The following is an 18851-nucleotide window of genomic DNA, read 5'->3' as shown; positions in this document are numbered from 1 at the left end:
AACCACTGCCTTAATGTGAGGTTAGATCACAACACCCAAGGGAGCAAACCGAAGATGCCACTTTGAAAACTTTTCCACTTGTATTCATAATAATCAATCACTATTTCCCTAATTTAGGCAGAGTTGTATTAAATTGCATTACATATGTATGATGCATACTTTTAAAGTTCCTTGGGTATCCATTAATCATAAAAGTTTTAACGTAAGCTCGTTCCCATTTATTTATGTAATTTATAATTTTGTATTCTTTCCAGATTGTGCCATGCCAGTACCTGTTACAGCCGGTTCGAGGAGAAGACCGACACATATACGCCCAACACCTCAAATCTTTGGCCTTCTCCGTGTTCTCTCAGTGCCGACGGCCACTGCCCACCTCTACACACGTTAAATCCCTGACCGGATTTGGACCTGGCCTGGCCGTCGACACCGCACTAAAAAACCCTGAGGTACACACAGCAAACGACCACACACTCTGGATTGCTTTGATTTCATCCATTTGTGTAAGTAGAGGCTGATCTGTTCCAGTTTTCCTCTGGGCACTGGGAGTTAGCAGCACTCTGCTGTTGGCCTTTGTGCTCTAATCAATGTGTAAGCAAGGAACAGCTGCTTTGGCCACAAGTTTCTATCCAGACATGCTCTGATGTGACCCAGCCTTTAACTCTTTAGCATTGACTCTCTTCAGTCTGCTTCTGTTAGGTTACAACAACATCGTACTATAAGGAGTTTTTAGCAAAAGCCATCTTTTAAGGGTTGGAACAGGACCAAAGGATCTTTTAACCCTCAGCTACTCTGAATGTTTTCTAACCATTTTCTGCTTGGCTAGCTCGTTGAGATCTTCATAATGGTTTCCTGATAACAAGGCCTATTAAACAAGAGCACTCAATGGCCCTCATTTATCAACCTTGCATGAAAACGGGTGCAAATCTGAGTTCACATTGTGTCGTACGACAGGACCATAAAACATTTGTATGTGACCAATCCCAGCGCACTAATGATTGGGTATTGATAAATGCCGCGGCTGAATTCAGTCATCATTAACATGTTACGCCCTCAAATATTCCTGGTTCGGAGGCCCCGCCCTCTGAGGGCAAACAAACATTTGCAAGGAAATACACTTTTCCGAGCTGAAAATCAGCATCCTCACAGCTGAGGTGAAGAAAAACAAAGATGTACTTTTTGGTTGTGTGAAAACTGGAATTTTAGGAGCTCATTTAAATGCCCTGGGAAAGAGAATAACTGAAGCACTGAACAGCGTTTCGGAATTGAAGCAAACTCGGGCTCGGCAAATGATGGTTAAAATGAAATGTTACTCATCCACAGCCTGAAATCGTAAATTCCAGCTTTTTGATCAATAATATAATTCTTTACATTCAGACGGCTCATCGGGCTGGCTAGCGCAATTTTACTTCAATTTTAGACGCAGCAAAATCTGCTCACACAGGTTTGTGTACACGAACTCAGACCAGATGTTAGATCTGATCATAGCTTACGATCGCGTCAGCATTGATTAACACCGAATTTGGTCGATCGCACGTCGTACGCCTTGTGAACCGTGGGTTTTCGGATTTGTTATTCATTTTAGTTTGAAGCTTCACAAGCCTGTGAGTGTGTGTGCGCTTTCAAGGCAAGTAAGCTCTCCCTACGAAGGAAATGTTAATCAGTAATATGAATGTTTTTTGTGGAGTTTTGTTATGTTGTGCCCGGCCATACACGACTGCACTGACTGTGAAGCAGGAGATGTTAAACCTACCTACACTTTTTCTTTTCAAATTGTTTACCTCTATTTTTATACTGGTGTATAGTATTTAAGTAGTCAAGGCAAAGGGGCTGGATGAAACTCTATGAGGTGATTGAAAAACTAACCCAGCTTAACTGAGTCAAATTTCATAAAGTTCAGTCAATTACAAAAAGAGATATGAATTTTTAAAGACTTTCCAATAATGGGAGAAAGGGATTTTTATTGATATATTTATATTTATATAGATCCAGATTTCCTCTAAAATGTATTGGAATCTTCTATGGTGTAAGGGTTATCTTTGGATAAAATGTTGTCAAAATCCAGTACTTTTGATGTAATCCAGCTAACATTCAAACAAACAAACAAACAAACAGATGCCAGAAGAAAGAAAAAAACCAATTTCCTCCTTGGTGGAGAAAACCAGGACTCAATTTGGATGAATTTTTTGCACTTTTTTTTTTTTTTTTTTTGATGCATAATAACATTTTGCTTTCATTCTGCTTCAGATATCTGTGCCGGTACAAATCCAGCAGTCAATCGTAAATGTACATTACAAGGATACCAGTCTAAGTGATTATTTGATCTTCTCCGCTTGCAGAGACCAGAGTGTTTGCGGCTCTACACCCCTCCCTTCATCCTTGCACCAGTCAAAGACAAGCAGACAGAACTCGGCGAGACTTTTGGCGAAGCCTCGCAGAAATACAACGTGCTTTTTGTAGCATACTGTTTGTCCCATGACCAGCGATGGCTGCTTGCAACGTGCACTGACCTGTATGGAGAACTCCTGGAGACGTGCATCATCAACATCGACATCCCCAACAGGTACAACTACAAGAAACTTACATAGTTTTACTATTCCCTGAAGATTTTTACAAATAGTTTTCTGCTCATTTGTTTTGAATGAAATAAGGCACACATTTATTTTACAAATTAGATTATTTATTTAAATCTAGAATCTTTACAACAACCACAGAAATAAAAAAAGACCAAACAGTGGTTTCTGTTGTCCCTTAAGGAAGAGAAACCTACAACACCTAGAGGGTGGAAAAGGGAATTTTTTAATATATGGGCAAAATTTTAAGTACTTTTTAATATATTGTTTTCAGGAAAAATTTTACCCGGCAGTTTTTTTAACTGCAGGTTTGATTAACGATTTTCAGCAGTTTTCATTTTCCTTTCCACTCCATTATAATCAACCGTATCCATGGAAACTCCACAACTTTTTAATGTCAATTTTTAAAAAGGCAGTGAATTATAAGTTTTAGAACAGGAACCATTGAGGTGTATCTCAGTGTGTGATGGCTGTAATTAACTTTCATGTTGTTTTCTCCACTCCGTTACCACAAAAAGGTAACGGAGTGGAGTGACCTCCGTCATTCAATCCCATGTTAAACAAGCATTAGGAAGAATTAGGCACTGCTGCTATGCTGCTCAAAATTAAGTCACCATTAAATTATATGATTTCCAACATCCTAAATGTGCTCCTAATGAAAATGTTCCCCATATATAAAAAATACATAGTGAAATATAATGCAAACCATTTTTAAAGAATGTTAAAATTAGCTGCATTTACCTGCTTGCTCCATTCCCACGCTAGCTTTGAATACTTTGACTCATCGACACAGTGATTTTCCTCATAGTTTCTTAAAAACCGCTGGCAGTATAATACACTAAAAACAGGCTCTCTGTTAGATTTCTAATTATAGTCATTAAGTTTTGAATTAACATCATCTCACATTTTTTTTTTGCCCTGCTGTCCTGCAGGGGAAAAAAATCTATGAATTTGTAAAACAGGGTAATTGGCTTTTATAGACATTCAGGGTGTCTTGGTTTGATCCAAACAGGTTATTTAAGTCGATTTGTCACGTGAGACTTTGTCCAAATTCAATATAGTTTAAAAGGAATCCACCTAAAAGTGTTCCCCTTTATTAGTGTGGGATCAAGCTGTTTTAAGGTTCTCTGATTGCACAGTTTGTAGAGTTGTGTGTTTGTGTTGACGTGTGTTTTGTCTGAAGGGCACGGAGGAAAAAGGGCTCAGTACGGCGGCTTGGCTTGCAGAAGTTGTGGGATTGGTGCTTAGGTCTAGTGCAAATGACATCAGTGCCCTGGAGAGTGGTGATTGGTCGACTGGGGAGGATAGGACACGGAGAGTTAAAAGGTAGATTTTCCCACTTCAAACAACAACAAAGGCATGAATGACTAACCTGTGCATCTCCTCTCTCCTCGTCCCAGACTGGAGCATTCTGTTGAGCAGAAGAAACCTCCAGTCCCTCAGCCGCCGCCTGAAGGAAATGTGTCGAATGTGTGGCATCTCCGCCTCCGACACTCCCAGCATCCTCAGCGTGTGCTTGGTTGCCATGGAGCCGCAGGGATCTTTCATCATCATGCCAGGTAATTTTAGTGTGCGGACAGTGTGCTGTTCATCAGACTGACATTGGTGCATGTAGAATGATATCAGTGACATGGAGCTGTGTGTTTGTCTGCTAGCCTATGTGGCGTGATGGATGGACGCAGTCTATCACAATAGAACTCCACACCTTGTCCAGATTAGATTGATGGCAGCAGGGTAGAGAGTGTACTCCTCACTCATAAAGCAGCAGCTCTCAGATGCCCATTGATCTCCATGCAGTGTGATGGAGAGACAGATCAATGGGTTTATTTTGGGAAGTGAGAGGTGGGATTGTCAATGCTTCATGGCAGGGTTGTGTAGAGCTATGCTGTGCTCAGAACATGTCTCCTCTCTTCTCTCCATACATTTTTTTTATTCCAGTATTATGCTGTTTTTCAGCCTTTTCCAAATGTTCTAGGAACACAACAACAAAGTATTTGAGGTTTATTTTATCAAACTCGCCTGTTTTCTAGAGGTTTAGTCCTCTGAAAAATCACTTTCATGACGCTTCTAAAAACAGGCTGTTTTTTGGGCCTTCATCATAATCAGTATCAGAAAGGATTTTATTCACCAGGTACAGTTCAGAACAATTCAAGGAATTTAACTTGGTAGTTGCAGCTGAAAGAACACACATCAATACACTGCGGCGGCCATTTGCGGCAACCATCATGTTTAGAGGTATATGCAAGAGTAGGCGTGTGCGTTTATCACAGCAGCAGGAGAGTATATCATTAACATTCACTTTCTTGTCCTCCTCATCTCTTCTGACTACAGAAATAGTTCATTTTAGGTGATTTCAGTGCATTGATTTGTCCGACCGCTGCGTCACATTGGTCACAAACACGTCAGATCATCCCATAAAAGAGATACGAGGCAGTATAACGGATGCTAAAAATAAAACTCTCAACTGCCAGCTGTTTCAAACACTCACACTATTCCGACTTGCCTGTTTGGAGCTGACTTTTTACAAAATGTGGAATAACATGGGAGGAAGGAAACAGACCCTTTTAAATGTTGTCCCTCTGAATGAGGCTAAAGGAATGTATATCACTGTAGTAAAACCATTGTAAAGTGAGTTTTTCATAATACTGCCCCTTTAAGGTGGAACAGATTCTCTGTGCTCTGGTTGACACTGCTCTCACATGTTCCCCCAGTTTGAGATGGAAACAAATACTGACATATTTACATTTGAAGTTTGATCTACATTCAGCCACATTCATTTTAAACAAAAGAAAGATTTTGTAATGTAAGTTTTTATTAGTTATTTTAATCACAGCTATAAATATTATATCATGAGACTTAGTTTATTACTTTTCTCTAAACCGAAACTTGCAAGCTCGACTAAAGTTAATGAGTCACACTAGGCACCAGGGATGAGCAACTTTTAACACAGCACAAAATGTGATTGCACCTGATCCAAGGGCCACATTATCAACATTGGTGTCAGCATTTAGAATAATGAGTAATCTGAGCAATAACACAGGAAAGAACAATGAGGTTTTTGTGTTGTTGCTGTTTTGTTTTTTTTAATTGTTGTTTTTGAGTTGTGTTTTTTGTTTTATATTTTGTATAAATATTTGGATACTTATTTTTGTGTATTTTTTATGGTCATCTTGTGTGTTTTTTGAGTTATTTTGTTGTCATTTAGTTTATTTTTCAGTTATTGTTGTGTATTTGTAGTCGTCTTGAGTGTTTGAAGTGTATTTTTGTTTTTCTTTTGTGTATTTTTGTCTCCTTTTTTGTACTTTTGTCTGTTGCTGTTTTTGTGTGTTTTTGATGTCCTTTCTTCAATTTTTGTTGCCTTATTTCCCTGTGATTTTTTTTGTGTGTGTTTTTGGAATTATTTTGTGTGTCCCGCATGTGGACCCCAGGCCACCAGTTGCCCATGTCTGCTATACAATGTTGTAGAATCAGATCCACCTTTGAGTAATCCTCATGGTGGTTGGTTCAAACAACCGTCGACCCATTAAAGAACAATAGTTTCATCCTTTTGTTGTATTTTAATTGGCTTCTCTTTTAATTAGGTGTCAAATGTAAATAAAATGCAATGTGTACTTTCAAAAGGCACATTTTCACTAATTTTTAGGGAAAGTTCTCTACACTTTGAAGCAATGGCCTGAAATAATATTGGATCTCCTGTATTTTTTTTGTGTATATCTCTATAGATTCATTTGATTATTCCACCACTTGTAACAAAATTCTGTTTGCGACACTTTCTCAGCCACAGAATCCTGTCAGTGGCCGCGTTTACATGGGAGCTTTCATTCCTCTTTAAAGTGGAATAAAAGTTAATTCCTCTTTAATCTAACCTTGTAAACACCTAATTCCTAATGCTAATTTAATTCCGCATGTATGACTTGCGGCGATGACGCGCTGGGTGATGACATAATCCAACATGGCGCCCTGGAATAGAGCCAAAACTATTTAATAAGAGCCTTAAAATACATGGATACTGTATAATGAAAAAAGGGGATGGACGGACGCATAAAACATAAGACATTAACACAGACACATGGACTTCTTAAACTATTGGCGATCAGCAAACGCAACAGGCTTCATCGGACGGGTGATACTAAGACCCGGTGTCACGGACTGAGTTCACATCGGTCTGAGATTGGTTATGAGCATGCACACTACCGGAAAATGAATTTATGCTACTTCGGCTTAGCTTTTTTCTACTTCTGCCGTTGCTGAGATTAAAAATAAATTTTCAAAGCTATTGTTATTTGACGAGTGCTGAATGGCTCATTTTCTTGTACAAAAATGTACAACTGCTCAATATACGAGGCAGGAGAGGTTCCAACGCCACAAAGAAATGATAGACAAGTCAATCTTCTTCATGGTGAAGGGCACGCCATCACCAGACACCGACAAGAAGGAGCTCAGGAATCTCAGGTACCAAGCCAAGCACCATGTCTGGGATACTTAATTTTTTTTCCAAAAAAACATGATTATAATGTACATTGCAGTAAAAAACAGTTAACCTAATGTAACTTTATTTTTTTTAAATCATTATAACCCAGTACGGGTACATCTCAGTACGTAGCAGTCACGTACTGAGATTTTAAGAGGAACTCAGTACAATGTGAACTCAGACCGTGACACCGGAGACGGAGGAAATGCGTCCCCATACTGCTGCACAGGCTGTGATATTATCAGTTTGTCATTGTAACGGTTGTTAGAGCTACTATATTTACCAGGGAGAAAATATTTTTTCCTGGTTGTTGTTTTCTGGAGTTTTACTGGGCTTTATTTACTGGTGATTAGTTCATATCTCTTCTGCTCCGTGGACCAAAAAGTGTTATTGTTGAGCTGTTGCTTCAGAACTACAATCAAAATAAAGGTGAAAACAGTTGTCATGTGTGGTCTTCTGTAGGGATGTAACGATTACTCGTAAGGCAGTTAAAAATCGATTAATAGGTATCACGATTCACATCGATACTGTGAAAATTGAATCGCAGTACTTTTTTTTAAACCTCTTGTCCAAATGCTATCCAGAAGTGTTGGCGGTGGGCGGAATCTGCTAATACTTTCTTTCTGGCCGCCTTCTACTTTTAAACATGTTCATAAATGATTCCTTACCCCTTTAGCACTGAAAAAATTTCTGTAATATTACGTGAATATCTGTAAAAGTCACGTTTTTCTATTAGCTCTGTCTGCTAGCATAGCATCTCTTCTTCACTGCAAGATATCTGCATGCCAACCGACCACTGGGTTACCAGCGCCCTCTGCTGGTCCAAACAAATATCTGACATAAATACAGTGAAATTACTGTTTGTTTTTTTAAGTCCAATTGTTAAGGCATAAAATACATTTTCAGATGCACTTTTAAAAAGAAAACGAACTATTATGCAGTTTTGCATTGTTTACTATAGAATCAGAATTTAAATTAATAGGCTTCTTCTTCATTTGTATTATTTCTTTATTTATTTCATTCAAGATTTATTTTTAGTTAAATTGCATTGTTTTGAATAGTTTATCAAGGGATTATTTTGACAATGAAAAATAAAAGGAAAACAGTATAGTTTTTTATAGTTTTTTTCCCTCAAAAAATAAAAAACTATTTTTCAGTCATCATTTTTCTACAGTCCCATTTTGTAAAATAAATCATGAGAGAATCGTATCGTGAACCCAGTATCGTAGAATCGAATCGGGAGTTGAGTGAATCGTTACATCCCTAGTCTTCTGTGTTACTGCCGACAATAAAAGGTTTGTTGTGTGTTTTTCCCGATAGACGTGATAGACGTGATACGTCACGTTCGCCCCCTGTTCAATCCGAGCCTTCCCAACTCCCAGACCTAAAATGGAATTAGCTAAAGCCGAATAAACCGGTTTTCTTTGTAAACCTCAATTCGGGAATTACTATTAGGCAAGGCAGATTTATTTATATAGCGCATTTCATACACAAGGCAATTCAATGTGCTTTACATGATCAAAAAGTGCAACAGACATCAGCTTAAAATCAATAAGAACATTAAAGTCAGCAACAAAAAATTTAAAAACATCAGTAAAAACATTTAATATCATCAACAAACATCAACAACAAGACCAAAAATCTCCCTTTCAATCATACGCAGTAGAGAAACAGAGTGGCTTTAACTTAGATTTGAAAATGTTCACATGTGATGCACGTGATCCACTTCTTTGCAGCATAACAGCTAACTATTAATTAACTATTACCATATAAACACTAAGCAGAACACTTTAATTCGGAATAACTAATTCCGAATTAATAAACATCATGTAACCGTGGCCATTGTTGGCCTGTTGGTGTCAGTGTTATCATCGTGGTGGAATTATTCAGCTTTTCTTTTCTGTTCTGCCTTCTCTTTTGTTCAGTCACCAAAGTAGAATAAAACTACTTTACTCTTGTGTGTAAAAAATAGACGTTTTGACAGTTACTTGATGTTTCTCTTAGTGATCTCCTCTTCTATCTGTGTGTGTCCTCAGACTCCGTGTCCACAGGCTCAGTGTTTGGCCGCAGCACTACTCTGAACATGCAGACATCCCAGCTGAGCACGCCACAGGACACCTCCTGCACTCACATCCTGGTCTTCCCCACATCCGCCTTTGTCCAAGTCGCCAGCTCCAATTACACCAACATCGACACCAACATCGACATCCTCAACGCCACCACGGGTCGGTATCCACTGTCATCCACCTCACGTTCACTCCGTTTCCTTCTTTCAGTGCAGCCCAGTCACATTTGTTAGAGTCAGATTGACACAGTTTAGTGATGAGGTGTGTTCCCACATACTTAATGTGTCACCTTATTCTCTCTCCTTTAGCTGAGAGTTTAGTTACTGATAAGTTTATTAACTTATCACAGCAGGGCCACAAACATGTGATTGTATCTGATCCAAGGATCACATGATCAACATTCATGTCAGCATTAAGAATAATGTCTGTTCTGAGCTTTAATACAGGACAGAACACAGGGTTTGTGTGTTTTTCTTGTTGTTTTGTACATTTCCCAGTCATTCTTGTACAAATATGTTGCTGTTTTATACATTTTCCTGTTATCTTTGTATACTTTTGTTGTTTTTGGAGTTGTTTAGTTAAATTGAGTGTTATCTATAATTTCTCTACATTTATTCTGACATTTTGTGTATATTTGTCGTCTTGTATGTTTCTGTTTTCATTTAGTTTATTTTTGTCATTCTTTTATGTGCTTTTGTTGTCTTTTTGTGTATGTTTCTTACCCTTTTATCAAGTTTTGTTGTCTTTTTTGTTGTGTTTCTTTTTAGGGACCACACAAAAGTAAACTAAGGCCCGTATATGGCCCCTGGGCCGCCACTTGCCCATGTCTGCTATACAGTGTTGTACCATCAGTGTGTCTTTGAAAAACAATGGGATCCACCTTTGAGTAAGCCTCATGGTGATTGGTTCAGACAATCTTGAGTAACATGCTTGGATCACACATTCTTTCTTTTTTTCTAATTTTATTTTAATTAAAATGTAATTATTTGATAAATAATCGTTTGTTATCAAACATTAGTTTTGTGTAAATTCCATTCATTGAACTTTTTAGATAATGTTGGATTCGGTGTTTTTCTGTATGATTGTTTTGTTTCCAGATGATCGGCTGGTGATTGATTGATTAATTAAGTAGGTTAAATATGACAAAACATGTTTTACTGGTTAATATTCAGTCCAATTAGAGGTTGGAACATTTTTAAGACAGTTCGGTTTCTAAGAATCTGAATCTTTCGACGTTTGTTGTTTTCTTGGTCGAGGCCTGACTAATCTGTGCACCATTTGTTCTTTGGTTATTGCATTTTAAAACCAAATCAAAATAACAAATAAACAGAAATACAGAAAAATCAAAAACCAGATAAGCAGCATTTTTCTTTTTTAAAATTAAATCTGGTTTTGTTTGTGTGATATTTGGATATTGGATAAGAGCTTCATGTTTTAAGCTCACCACACAGAGTGGACCCACAGACGGAGGCAAAATTTTACTCCTGGACAAAAAAGAAGCAACGCATAAGTCACATTACTGATGAACTGCTTAATTGAAATGTTATTAATACTTTTAATTTTTAAAAAGGATGTTAAGAAAAGCACACACGATATGTGAATAAAGGAACCAGAGGTGGTGTAATCACTCTACTGGTGCTCCTCGTTTCTTGTGATCAACTTCCGTGTGCATGGACGGCTTCCGTTAGTGGCTAGCGGTATTATAATTAATGAAAAAAATTTGCTGCCCTCAAAAAAGCTGTGTAATTGTTTTTGCAAAAGTGAGAAATGGAAGAAGTTTTAACGTCTGTTGTTCCTCACACCAGCCTCACAGTCGGTAGTCACTAGTTTATTTGGATACTATTTGGACGGTAACACCGTAAAACAAAACATAAACGTGAGCACCTTTTTACGAGCTGGAACATTTACAGACTGCATGAAAACAGGAGCAGGACCAGAAAACTGCTGAAATAAATCCTAAACAGTCTTCAGTTCTCGCTTTAATTTCACCGTAAATATCCAGATATCTCACAGAACAAGATTTATTTTTTTTTAACAGAAAATTGCTGCTTGTCTGGTTTTTGATTTTTTTGTATTTCTGTTTTGTTTTAACTCAGTAAAACAAAATAATCGCACCGTTTATTTGTTATTTTGATTTGGTTTTAAAAATGGAATAACCAAAGAACGAAGGGTGTGCAGACTCTGACTGGTTATGAATATACTGTATTTGATTTGATTTTTTCTTTTCTATCAATGATTTAATGCTCAAGGCTTGTTGTTCTGCTCATGTTCTCTACAGATGGGTCTGATGCTATAGGGATCTTCGACCTGCTGGACCAGGAGAATGAGTTAGTAGACCCAGACATCATCATCTCTCCCACCACTTCCCCAGTGCACTCCCCAGGCTCCCATTACCACCACGGAGGGGATGGCAGTAAGGTGAGAGCTCACACACACACACACACACTTGTGCACGCCAACATAACTCATGTCTACAAAGCTGAGCTGATGTTTTCTCTGTGTTCCAGGGCCAGAGCACAGACCGCATGGAGTCTCATGAAGAAGTTCCAAACCTCCTCCAGCAGCCTCTGGCACTCGGCTACTTTGTGTCCACGGCTAAAGCCGGCCCACTACCGGACTGGTTTTGGTCGGCCTGTCCAGAGGCGCAAAACCAGTGTCCACTGTTCCTCAAGGTACCACACAACGTTTCTGTTACACGTGCACAGTGTGCACACTGCACCAGTTCAGTCTACACGTTTTACAGAGTTACCCATAAGACACCTGGGCTGTTGATGTTCTTCACTGATGAGAATGATCTTACAAAGAAATATTTCTTTTCAAAATGTTCTCAAATCCATGTCCTAACTTCAGCATTATTCCCATGTCGTTTTACCCATTTCAGTTTTGTTTCTGTTTCACCATCTTTTCCTATTTACATTACTGTACTGGCTACTCAACTTTCTGAAATCGTGCCAAACATGTTGAATAGAGTTAGAAGTCCACTCCTGTTTTTAATGTGATATTTATATGCTTCAGATGACTTGCAGAATCTGGGAGGTTTAGACTGAAATCACATTGTGATAATTTGATATGTTTGTTTGCTCCAAAACATGCATGTGAGGTATTTTCATTCCATGTCGGGCCTGATTTTAAATTAAAAACATTCAAAAGAAAAACAGTCAATGCTGCTTTTTCCATTTCAGAACGTGATATCTGCATTTCCTGTTTATTTTCCATAATCTCGTAAAAATAAAAATAAAAACTTACATTTAATCTAATAATCTAATTCCACATATCAGATGGAAACCATTTCATTTCTTTTAAGTATAAGTTCATCCTAAAACCAACTTTTTTTTCTGCTGAATTCATATATGATTAGGTATCAAGTAATGTAGTTTATTGATCCTTGTCCCACTCTTCACATTTTAGTCTAAGTATTTAAATTTAGCGTTTTTAGTTGTAAAATGTCAGTGTGACTGCCCTCTATGGGTTGAACGCCTGCTATTACAATTGAATTTTGCTATTGGCTGAGAATAGATCAGTGACTTTGGCCCCGCCCCTCCTATAAAGGATGGGAGGAGAGAGGAGGTCTCATCTGTTCACAGCCTTCAGTGAGCATTGATTGACATGTGGAACTGTGCAGCACTGTGGGGGCGGGGCTGTTGTGAGTGGGCGTGTAGCTACTCTACGAGCTACGCCCATAATCAAGGCATTTTTTTTAATTTCCCCCTGGGGGTGAACTTACACTTTATTAGGACACAGACGAGCTGGAGCACGTCTAGCGTTGCCTATGAAAGGATAAACGTGATTGGTTGAACATGTGCCTTTGAAGGAAGCATCTTCTTTTAAGTGATTGGCCTTATGATTCCCGACACTGAATGTGCTTTTTATTTGTTATGTGCTTGTTCTGTGACTCCTTAGAAATCAGTTTCTGTCTTTTCAGGATTGTCTATATTATAAATCTCTTTAGTATATACAGTATTGTTTTCATTTATATTGATCATTATTTCAACTTTGGTTTTGTTTTCTCCTGCTTACTTTCAATGGGTTATCAACCATGACACACTTGCTTTACTTTAATTAGAGAGGCTTACTATGGGTATGTGCTAACTGCCTGTTAAAACAGGAAGTCCCGCCTCCATCCAAGATATTTGTCCAGTTTTCTACAGCCCATAAAACGACAACTGTGCTTAGAAACGCCGTAAAGAGGTCAGCTGTTACTGAAGTGTAGCATTCAGCTGCTCATGTCAAACCTTCCAGAAAAGACAAGAGGAGCTGAAATGATTTTAATAAGCTAAGACTGAACTTGATTTGTCTCTGTGCTCGTTGCTCTCAGGCCTCTTTACACCTCCACGTGTCGTCAGTGCAATCAGACGAGCTGCTGCACAGCAAACACTCCCACCCTCTCGACTCCAATCAGACCTCAGATGTTCTCAGGTAAACGGCACAAAGCACCTGCACACAAGAGCTCACTTTAAAAAATGGTACACAACAGTAAACTATGTATTAAGGTGAATCATACAGTATTAATTAAATGCAGTGGTTCTCATGTTGTTTGTTTTATTGCACCTTTTTTTTAAAGCAGTGGTTCCCAACCTTTGATTGAAAAACACTGCTTTAAAGAGTGAAAAATTAACAAAATCTCAACAAAAGCGGAAAAATGAAACCTTAAGTGAAAAAGTAAAAAAAAATGGCTATTTGTCTTCGAAACACATACAAATAACATATAATGTGCAATCACCTGTTTTAAAACAGAAATGACATTGTAATATTAATAAAAAAAACAGCCCCCTGCTCCTCTCTTTAAAGCAGTGGTTCTCAACCTTTATTTTGATTTAACTTTTTTCTGGTGACCCTGAAGACTTTTCTTTCTGGAATTTAGCTTTTGATCATGTTTGTTTACTGTGTGAAAGGGATCCTCCACTGTTTTTACAGATGTGGCCTAAAACCTTTGAAATGTCCTTATTAGAAGATCCATGCCTAACAAAACACATTGTTTTGCACCATATTTGTTTTAAAAATGGACTACTTTACCGTTTTAGAGCCTGTGCGCCACCATGTTAAAATGACGTCATAGGTGACGTCATCAGCACATTGAGTTCTATAAGAAGTGAAGCCTTTAGGATCATTTAGCAGCTTTTTCAGTCAAAATCACAACTTGTGCTGCTTTGTGTTGCTCTAAAAATCAGTAAAACTTAAAAAAAAAAGTCGATGTAAACCTCTTTTGTTTACTGAGAAATGATAAATTAAAACTGTGACCCGAAAAAAATCTGTAGCCACAGGGGGCGACAGTTCCCACTTTGCTGTTTTGTAGACGCCATTAAGGAGAGAAGAAGAGCTCGTGTGGATTCACTGCTGATTCTAATGAGCAGCAGTGAATTTACATGAATTGAAAAATATTTGAAAAAGTTAAAGCATAGATACAATACAGATGTTTAAGATTATGTGGTGTTTTAACTTGATAAATTCTAATAAATAAAACATTTATTACTATTGTTAGTAACTTTTAACCTTTTATTTATCTATTTATATTATGTGATTAAAAAAATATGATTGTAATCAGTAAGTTCAGCCATTATAGATAGATAGATAGATAGATAGATAGATAGATAGATAGATAGATAGATAGATAGATAGATAGATAGATAGATAGATAGATAGATAGATAGATAGATAGCTTTTTATTGCCATTCATTGCACAAAGTCATACAACAGCTTGTTGTGGTGTTACGACTCGTAAAAATATAATAATAATAAAATCTTGAATTACAACAGAAATATCTACTTAAGAAGACATTAAAGACACATGTATAAGATCAAATACAACAGTGCAAAGAATGTCATGACCCCAAAGTTGAAAAACACTGCTTTAAACCAGGGGGTCTCAACTCGTCACATTTTGCCTTGGTCATCAAATTGCGACCAACTCAACCAACCAAATTGAGTTTTTTTTTCAAAGATAGCTATTGAAAACATATATAATCTCTTTTTAAACATAAATCTATGTATTTTGTTTGTGCGACATGCTTTACACAGCATGCTTGTCAAAAGAAACGTTTCTTTCAAAATAAAAGACAAGTCCAACATGACAGACATTTTTTTAATTTTTATTTTTTTGGCCAGCTTTCCGTAACCCACCCAGTACAGCTCCATGACCCACTTTTGGGCCCCGACCCACCAGTTGAGTTTTGCTGCTTTAAACAGTGAAAAATTTACATCATCTCAACAAAAATGAAACCATTGTTGAAAAAGCTAAAAAAAAAAAAAAAAAATGGCCTTTTTCCTTCAAAACATACAAATAACATTTTATTTTAGAACTGTAATAATAAAGTGAAATAATTAATAAATAAAGCCTGTCATGACGTGTCCCGCCCCACACTTTGAGAAACACTGCTTAGATGTAACCTGAGGGCTCATTATTGTGTTTATGTGTCAGATTTGACCACGTGTGTTTTTTCCACCATCAGATTCGTGCTGGAGCAGTACAACGCCCTCTCCTGGCTGACATGTGACCCGGCAACGCAAGACCGCCGCTCGTGTCTCCCCATTCACTTTGTGGTGCTCAACCAGCTGTACAACTTCATCATGAACATGTTGTAGCCGTCGGCCTGTTACACTAATGTCCATTTCACTGAGGAGAGGAAACGGCGGCAGATCCACGTCAGGGTTCATCATGAGAGAACCAGAACCAGAACCCTTCAGTTTAAATGAGGGGTTGCTATGACATCCTGCACAGTCCCAGTCCCTCAGCACTGGCCACGTGTCAGACAGTGGATGGACGACATGCACAAGCGAAGAAAGGAAAGGGTGAACGTGAAGATGCAAAAACAAAATGAGCGTGAAAGAGTGAGACTCTGTCATGTTGAGTGTAGCATGGCAGCCCAGTCACTGGCCAGTCTGTGTAGGAAAGTACGTTTATATGTAAAGTCATTGGAAGAAAAGGGACGTATTGATCAAGGAAAAAAGAATGGATCAACAATGGATCTTTGGGTTTAAAACAGGAAATAAAATTCCTTTTTATTCTATCGGATGGATTAGAATCCAAATGAAATGCCTGCATCTATCTTATTTATTGTACGTTTTTAAATGTATGATTTGTCTTATTTCCTAACCTATTTTATATATATATATATAAATATAAATATAAATATATATAATTGAGAAGGTTTATACACCCTTCTTGCTTTAAAGCAATTGGTCTAAGATATATGTAATTGTCTTAATTAATAAAACAACCAGGAAAAATCTCATAAAAATGAAATAAAGTACCTGTAGGTTGCTTTTAGAGTATTATTTTTTTGTAATGGAGACAGAATATTTGTATTGTCACAATGTACAGAAGAATTAGAGGAGAATTATGTTTCATGCCTTTGAGCGTGGAGGACTTACAGCAAAGCTGTAGCTACAGAGGACTTGTACAGCAATGAACTTCACTGTGTTCAAATAAAGAGGTACATTGTTGTATATAGTATTTTATACCACACATTTAGACACAAAAAACCAAATGGCAATATATATAAATATTATATATGAATGCCATGCCAGCAGCTGGTGTGGCTCCTGTTTTAGGAATAAAGTATGTCAACATATAGATGCTGTGATTGTGTTGTTTGCTTTATTTTTGTTTTCGGGGGGACTGGGACACCAACACTGAGATGAAGCGGGTTCTGAACCTTGGGGTCGCGAGACACTGGGAGGGAGTCGCCAGATACCTTCAAGAAACTAAGACCATTTTTGCTTATTTTTACCCTTTTTTCTGTAACTACACCAAACATGTCATATTTTAACCTATTTTCATACATTTTTCTTGCCATATTTTTGCGACATTGCTCCCAAATCTGCCAGTTCTCCATCAAATTTTGATGCCTTTTCTGCAAATTTTTGCACTTTCAAGACATCTTCGGTACTTAAAAACAATTTACACCTAATGTGGCACATGTTGACGTGTTATTGTCACTTTTAACCTCTTTACACCATATTTCATGCTTATTTAACCACGTTCATGATTTGCCAGGTTAAACTAATTGTTCCTACTTTTCCAATTACATCCCCTTTACACTTTACAGAATTATTCTTTCACTCCACAGTTAGTGGTGGTAAGCTACTATTGCAGCCACAGCTGCCCGGTGGCAGACTGACAGAAGCGAGGCTGCCATAGTACGCCATCAGCCTCTCCAACCACCAGCATTAATCACACACTACATTCATACTACGTGCTTAGCTTCAGAGATCTAACCAGATCAGACAATGACAGGCTGTTTCTGGCCACTCTAATTTACAACTTTTTTTAACATTTTCTGTGTTTTTTAAAATCCAATTTCACCACCTTTTCCACCATTTTTGGTCACTTTTAACCCATTTTATTTCTGATTAAAACAAGGATTTACATCTATAAGATGACTATATACTATAGAGCAAATAATAATAAACTTCCTGTATAACATATTATTCAGATGAATAAATAAATGTGGTTATCACAGATTCATAGAACAATGGATCATCATTTTGCTGATTTTGTGGATGAACCCCAAAAATCTCTCTCCTTTATTTCCCCTTATAGATGGTCCTGTCTCCACATGACTGTTCTTCAATGTTCATGTCTGTGTTCAACCACCTTCAGCTACAGTGGGGGTCCCCGGTCTCTGGATCCTTTATTTTGGGGGTCGTGGGCTGAAAAAAAAAAAAACATCTATTGGCTTCACTTGGAAATATGTGACTTCAGGTTTTATACTTCAACAGGAAAAGAAGAAGCACAAAAAAAACATCCTTTAAAGCACTCTTGATTGGTTGAAGTGTGACTCTTTTCTGAAGCCACTTATTTAAATATATGGATACATTTATAAAGTCCCATTGGCTCTTAGTGAAGCATAAATGTGAGGTGGAAGTGAACTTTAAGCAGCCATGTGTTAAATTGTATTTCTATTGTTTGACGGTGTCGGCTACTGTTACATCTATTAATGCCTCTTTATTTTAAAGGGATCGACAATCACTATGTGTTTGGTTTTCTTTTGAGTGCAGACGGGGAAACTGAATACTTTAAAAAAAAAAAAAACACACACAAAATTATTCTGCCATGTTTTCTTTATGAAAAAATCATGATTTTTTTTTTGGCTGAACAATTTCCCTGTGAGTTTGTTTTGGCCTTTTCTTGTTTTAGAGTCAGATATGGTAAATGAATAAATGGCCGTGGGATCCAATAGTTGCAGAACTTGCACTTTGTGAGGAATCACAGTTCTTCCTTTTGGTTTCATATCAAAGTATTTAAAGAACGCTACGTTTTTTCTAAAATCCTGCAATTTTCTCTCAAAATGTTTAATAAAATATCCCTAAATTAAATCATCATTGGTCACATAAAGTCAGTAAAATGATGGTCTATTGTTCTATGAATCTGTGATAAACACATTTATTTATTTATCTGAATAATATCCACTGTTAACCAGGAAGTTATTATTAGTATATAGTCATCTTATAAATGTAAATCATTGTTTTAATCAGAAATAAAATGGGATAAAAGTGACCAAAAATGTTGGAAAAGGTGGTGAAATGGGATTGTAAAAATCACAGAAATGGGTTAAAAGTTGCAAATTAGAGTGGGCAAAAACAGACAGAAAAGGTGGTTTAAAAAAAGGGTTCAAAGTGTCAATATTGGAACAATTAGTTTAAACTCATAAATATGGTTAAAATGGCACAAAAAAAGGCGTCAAATATGTTGAAAAGGTTAACAGTGACAATAATGGGTCAACATGGGTTTATAAGTGCTGAAAA

General features: G+C 37.4%; 1 protein-coding gene across 1 annotated transcript in view; it reads left to right on the top strand.

Annotated features, from left to right (window-relative positions):
* The window catches only part of med13a (mediator complex subunit 13a), a 161866-nt gene extending 145182 nt beyond the window's left edge, over window positions 1-16684 (top strand). Inside the window, exons 22-30 of the mRNA XM_028466211.1 lie at window positions 255-446; window positions 2337-2560; window positions 3754-3896; window positions 3971-4129; window positions 9078-9266; window positions 11386-11525; window positions 11615-11779; window positions 13423-13523; window positions 15554-16684. Coding sequence (XP_028322012.1) covers window positions 255-446; window positions 2337-2560; window positions 3754-3896; window positions 3971-4129; window positions 9078-9266; window positions 11386-11525; window positions 11615-11779; window positions 13423-13523; window positions 15554-15686 — 1446 coding nt within the window. The 3' untranslated portion in view covers window positions 15687-16684. The remainder of the gene's footprint in view (window positions 1-254; window positions 447-2336; window positions 2561-3753; window positions 3897-3970; window positions 4130-9077; window positions 9267-11385; window positions 11526-11614; window positions 11780-13422; window positions 13524-15553) is intronic.
* Window positions 16685-18851: the final 2167 nt, after the last annotated feature.

Source organism: Gouania willdenowi, chromosome 14, assembly GCF_900634775.1.
Source record: "Gouania willdenowi chromosome 14, fGouWil2.1, whole genome shotgun sequence".
Classification (NCBI taxonomy): Eukaryota; Metazoa; Chordata; class Actinopteri; order Blenniiformes; family Gobiesocidae; genus Gouania; species Gouania willdenowi.
This window is presented reverse-complemented; position numbering and strand designations above follow the sequence as displayed.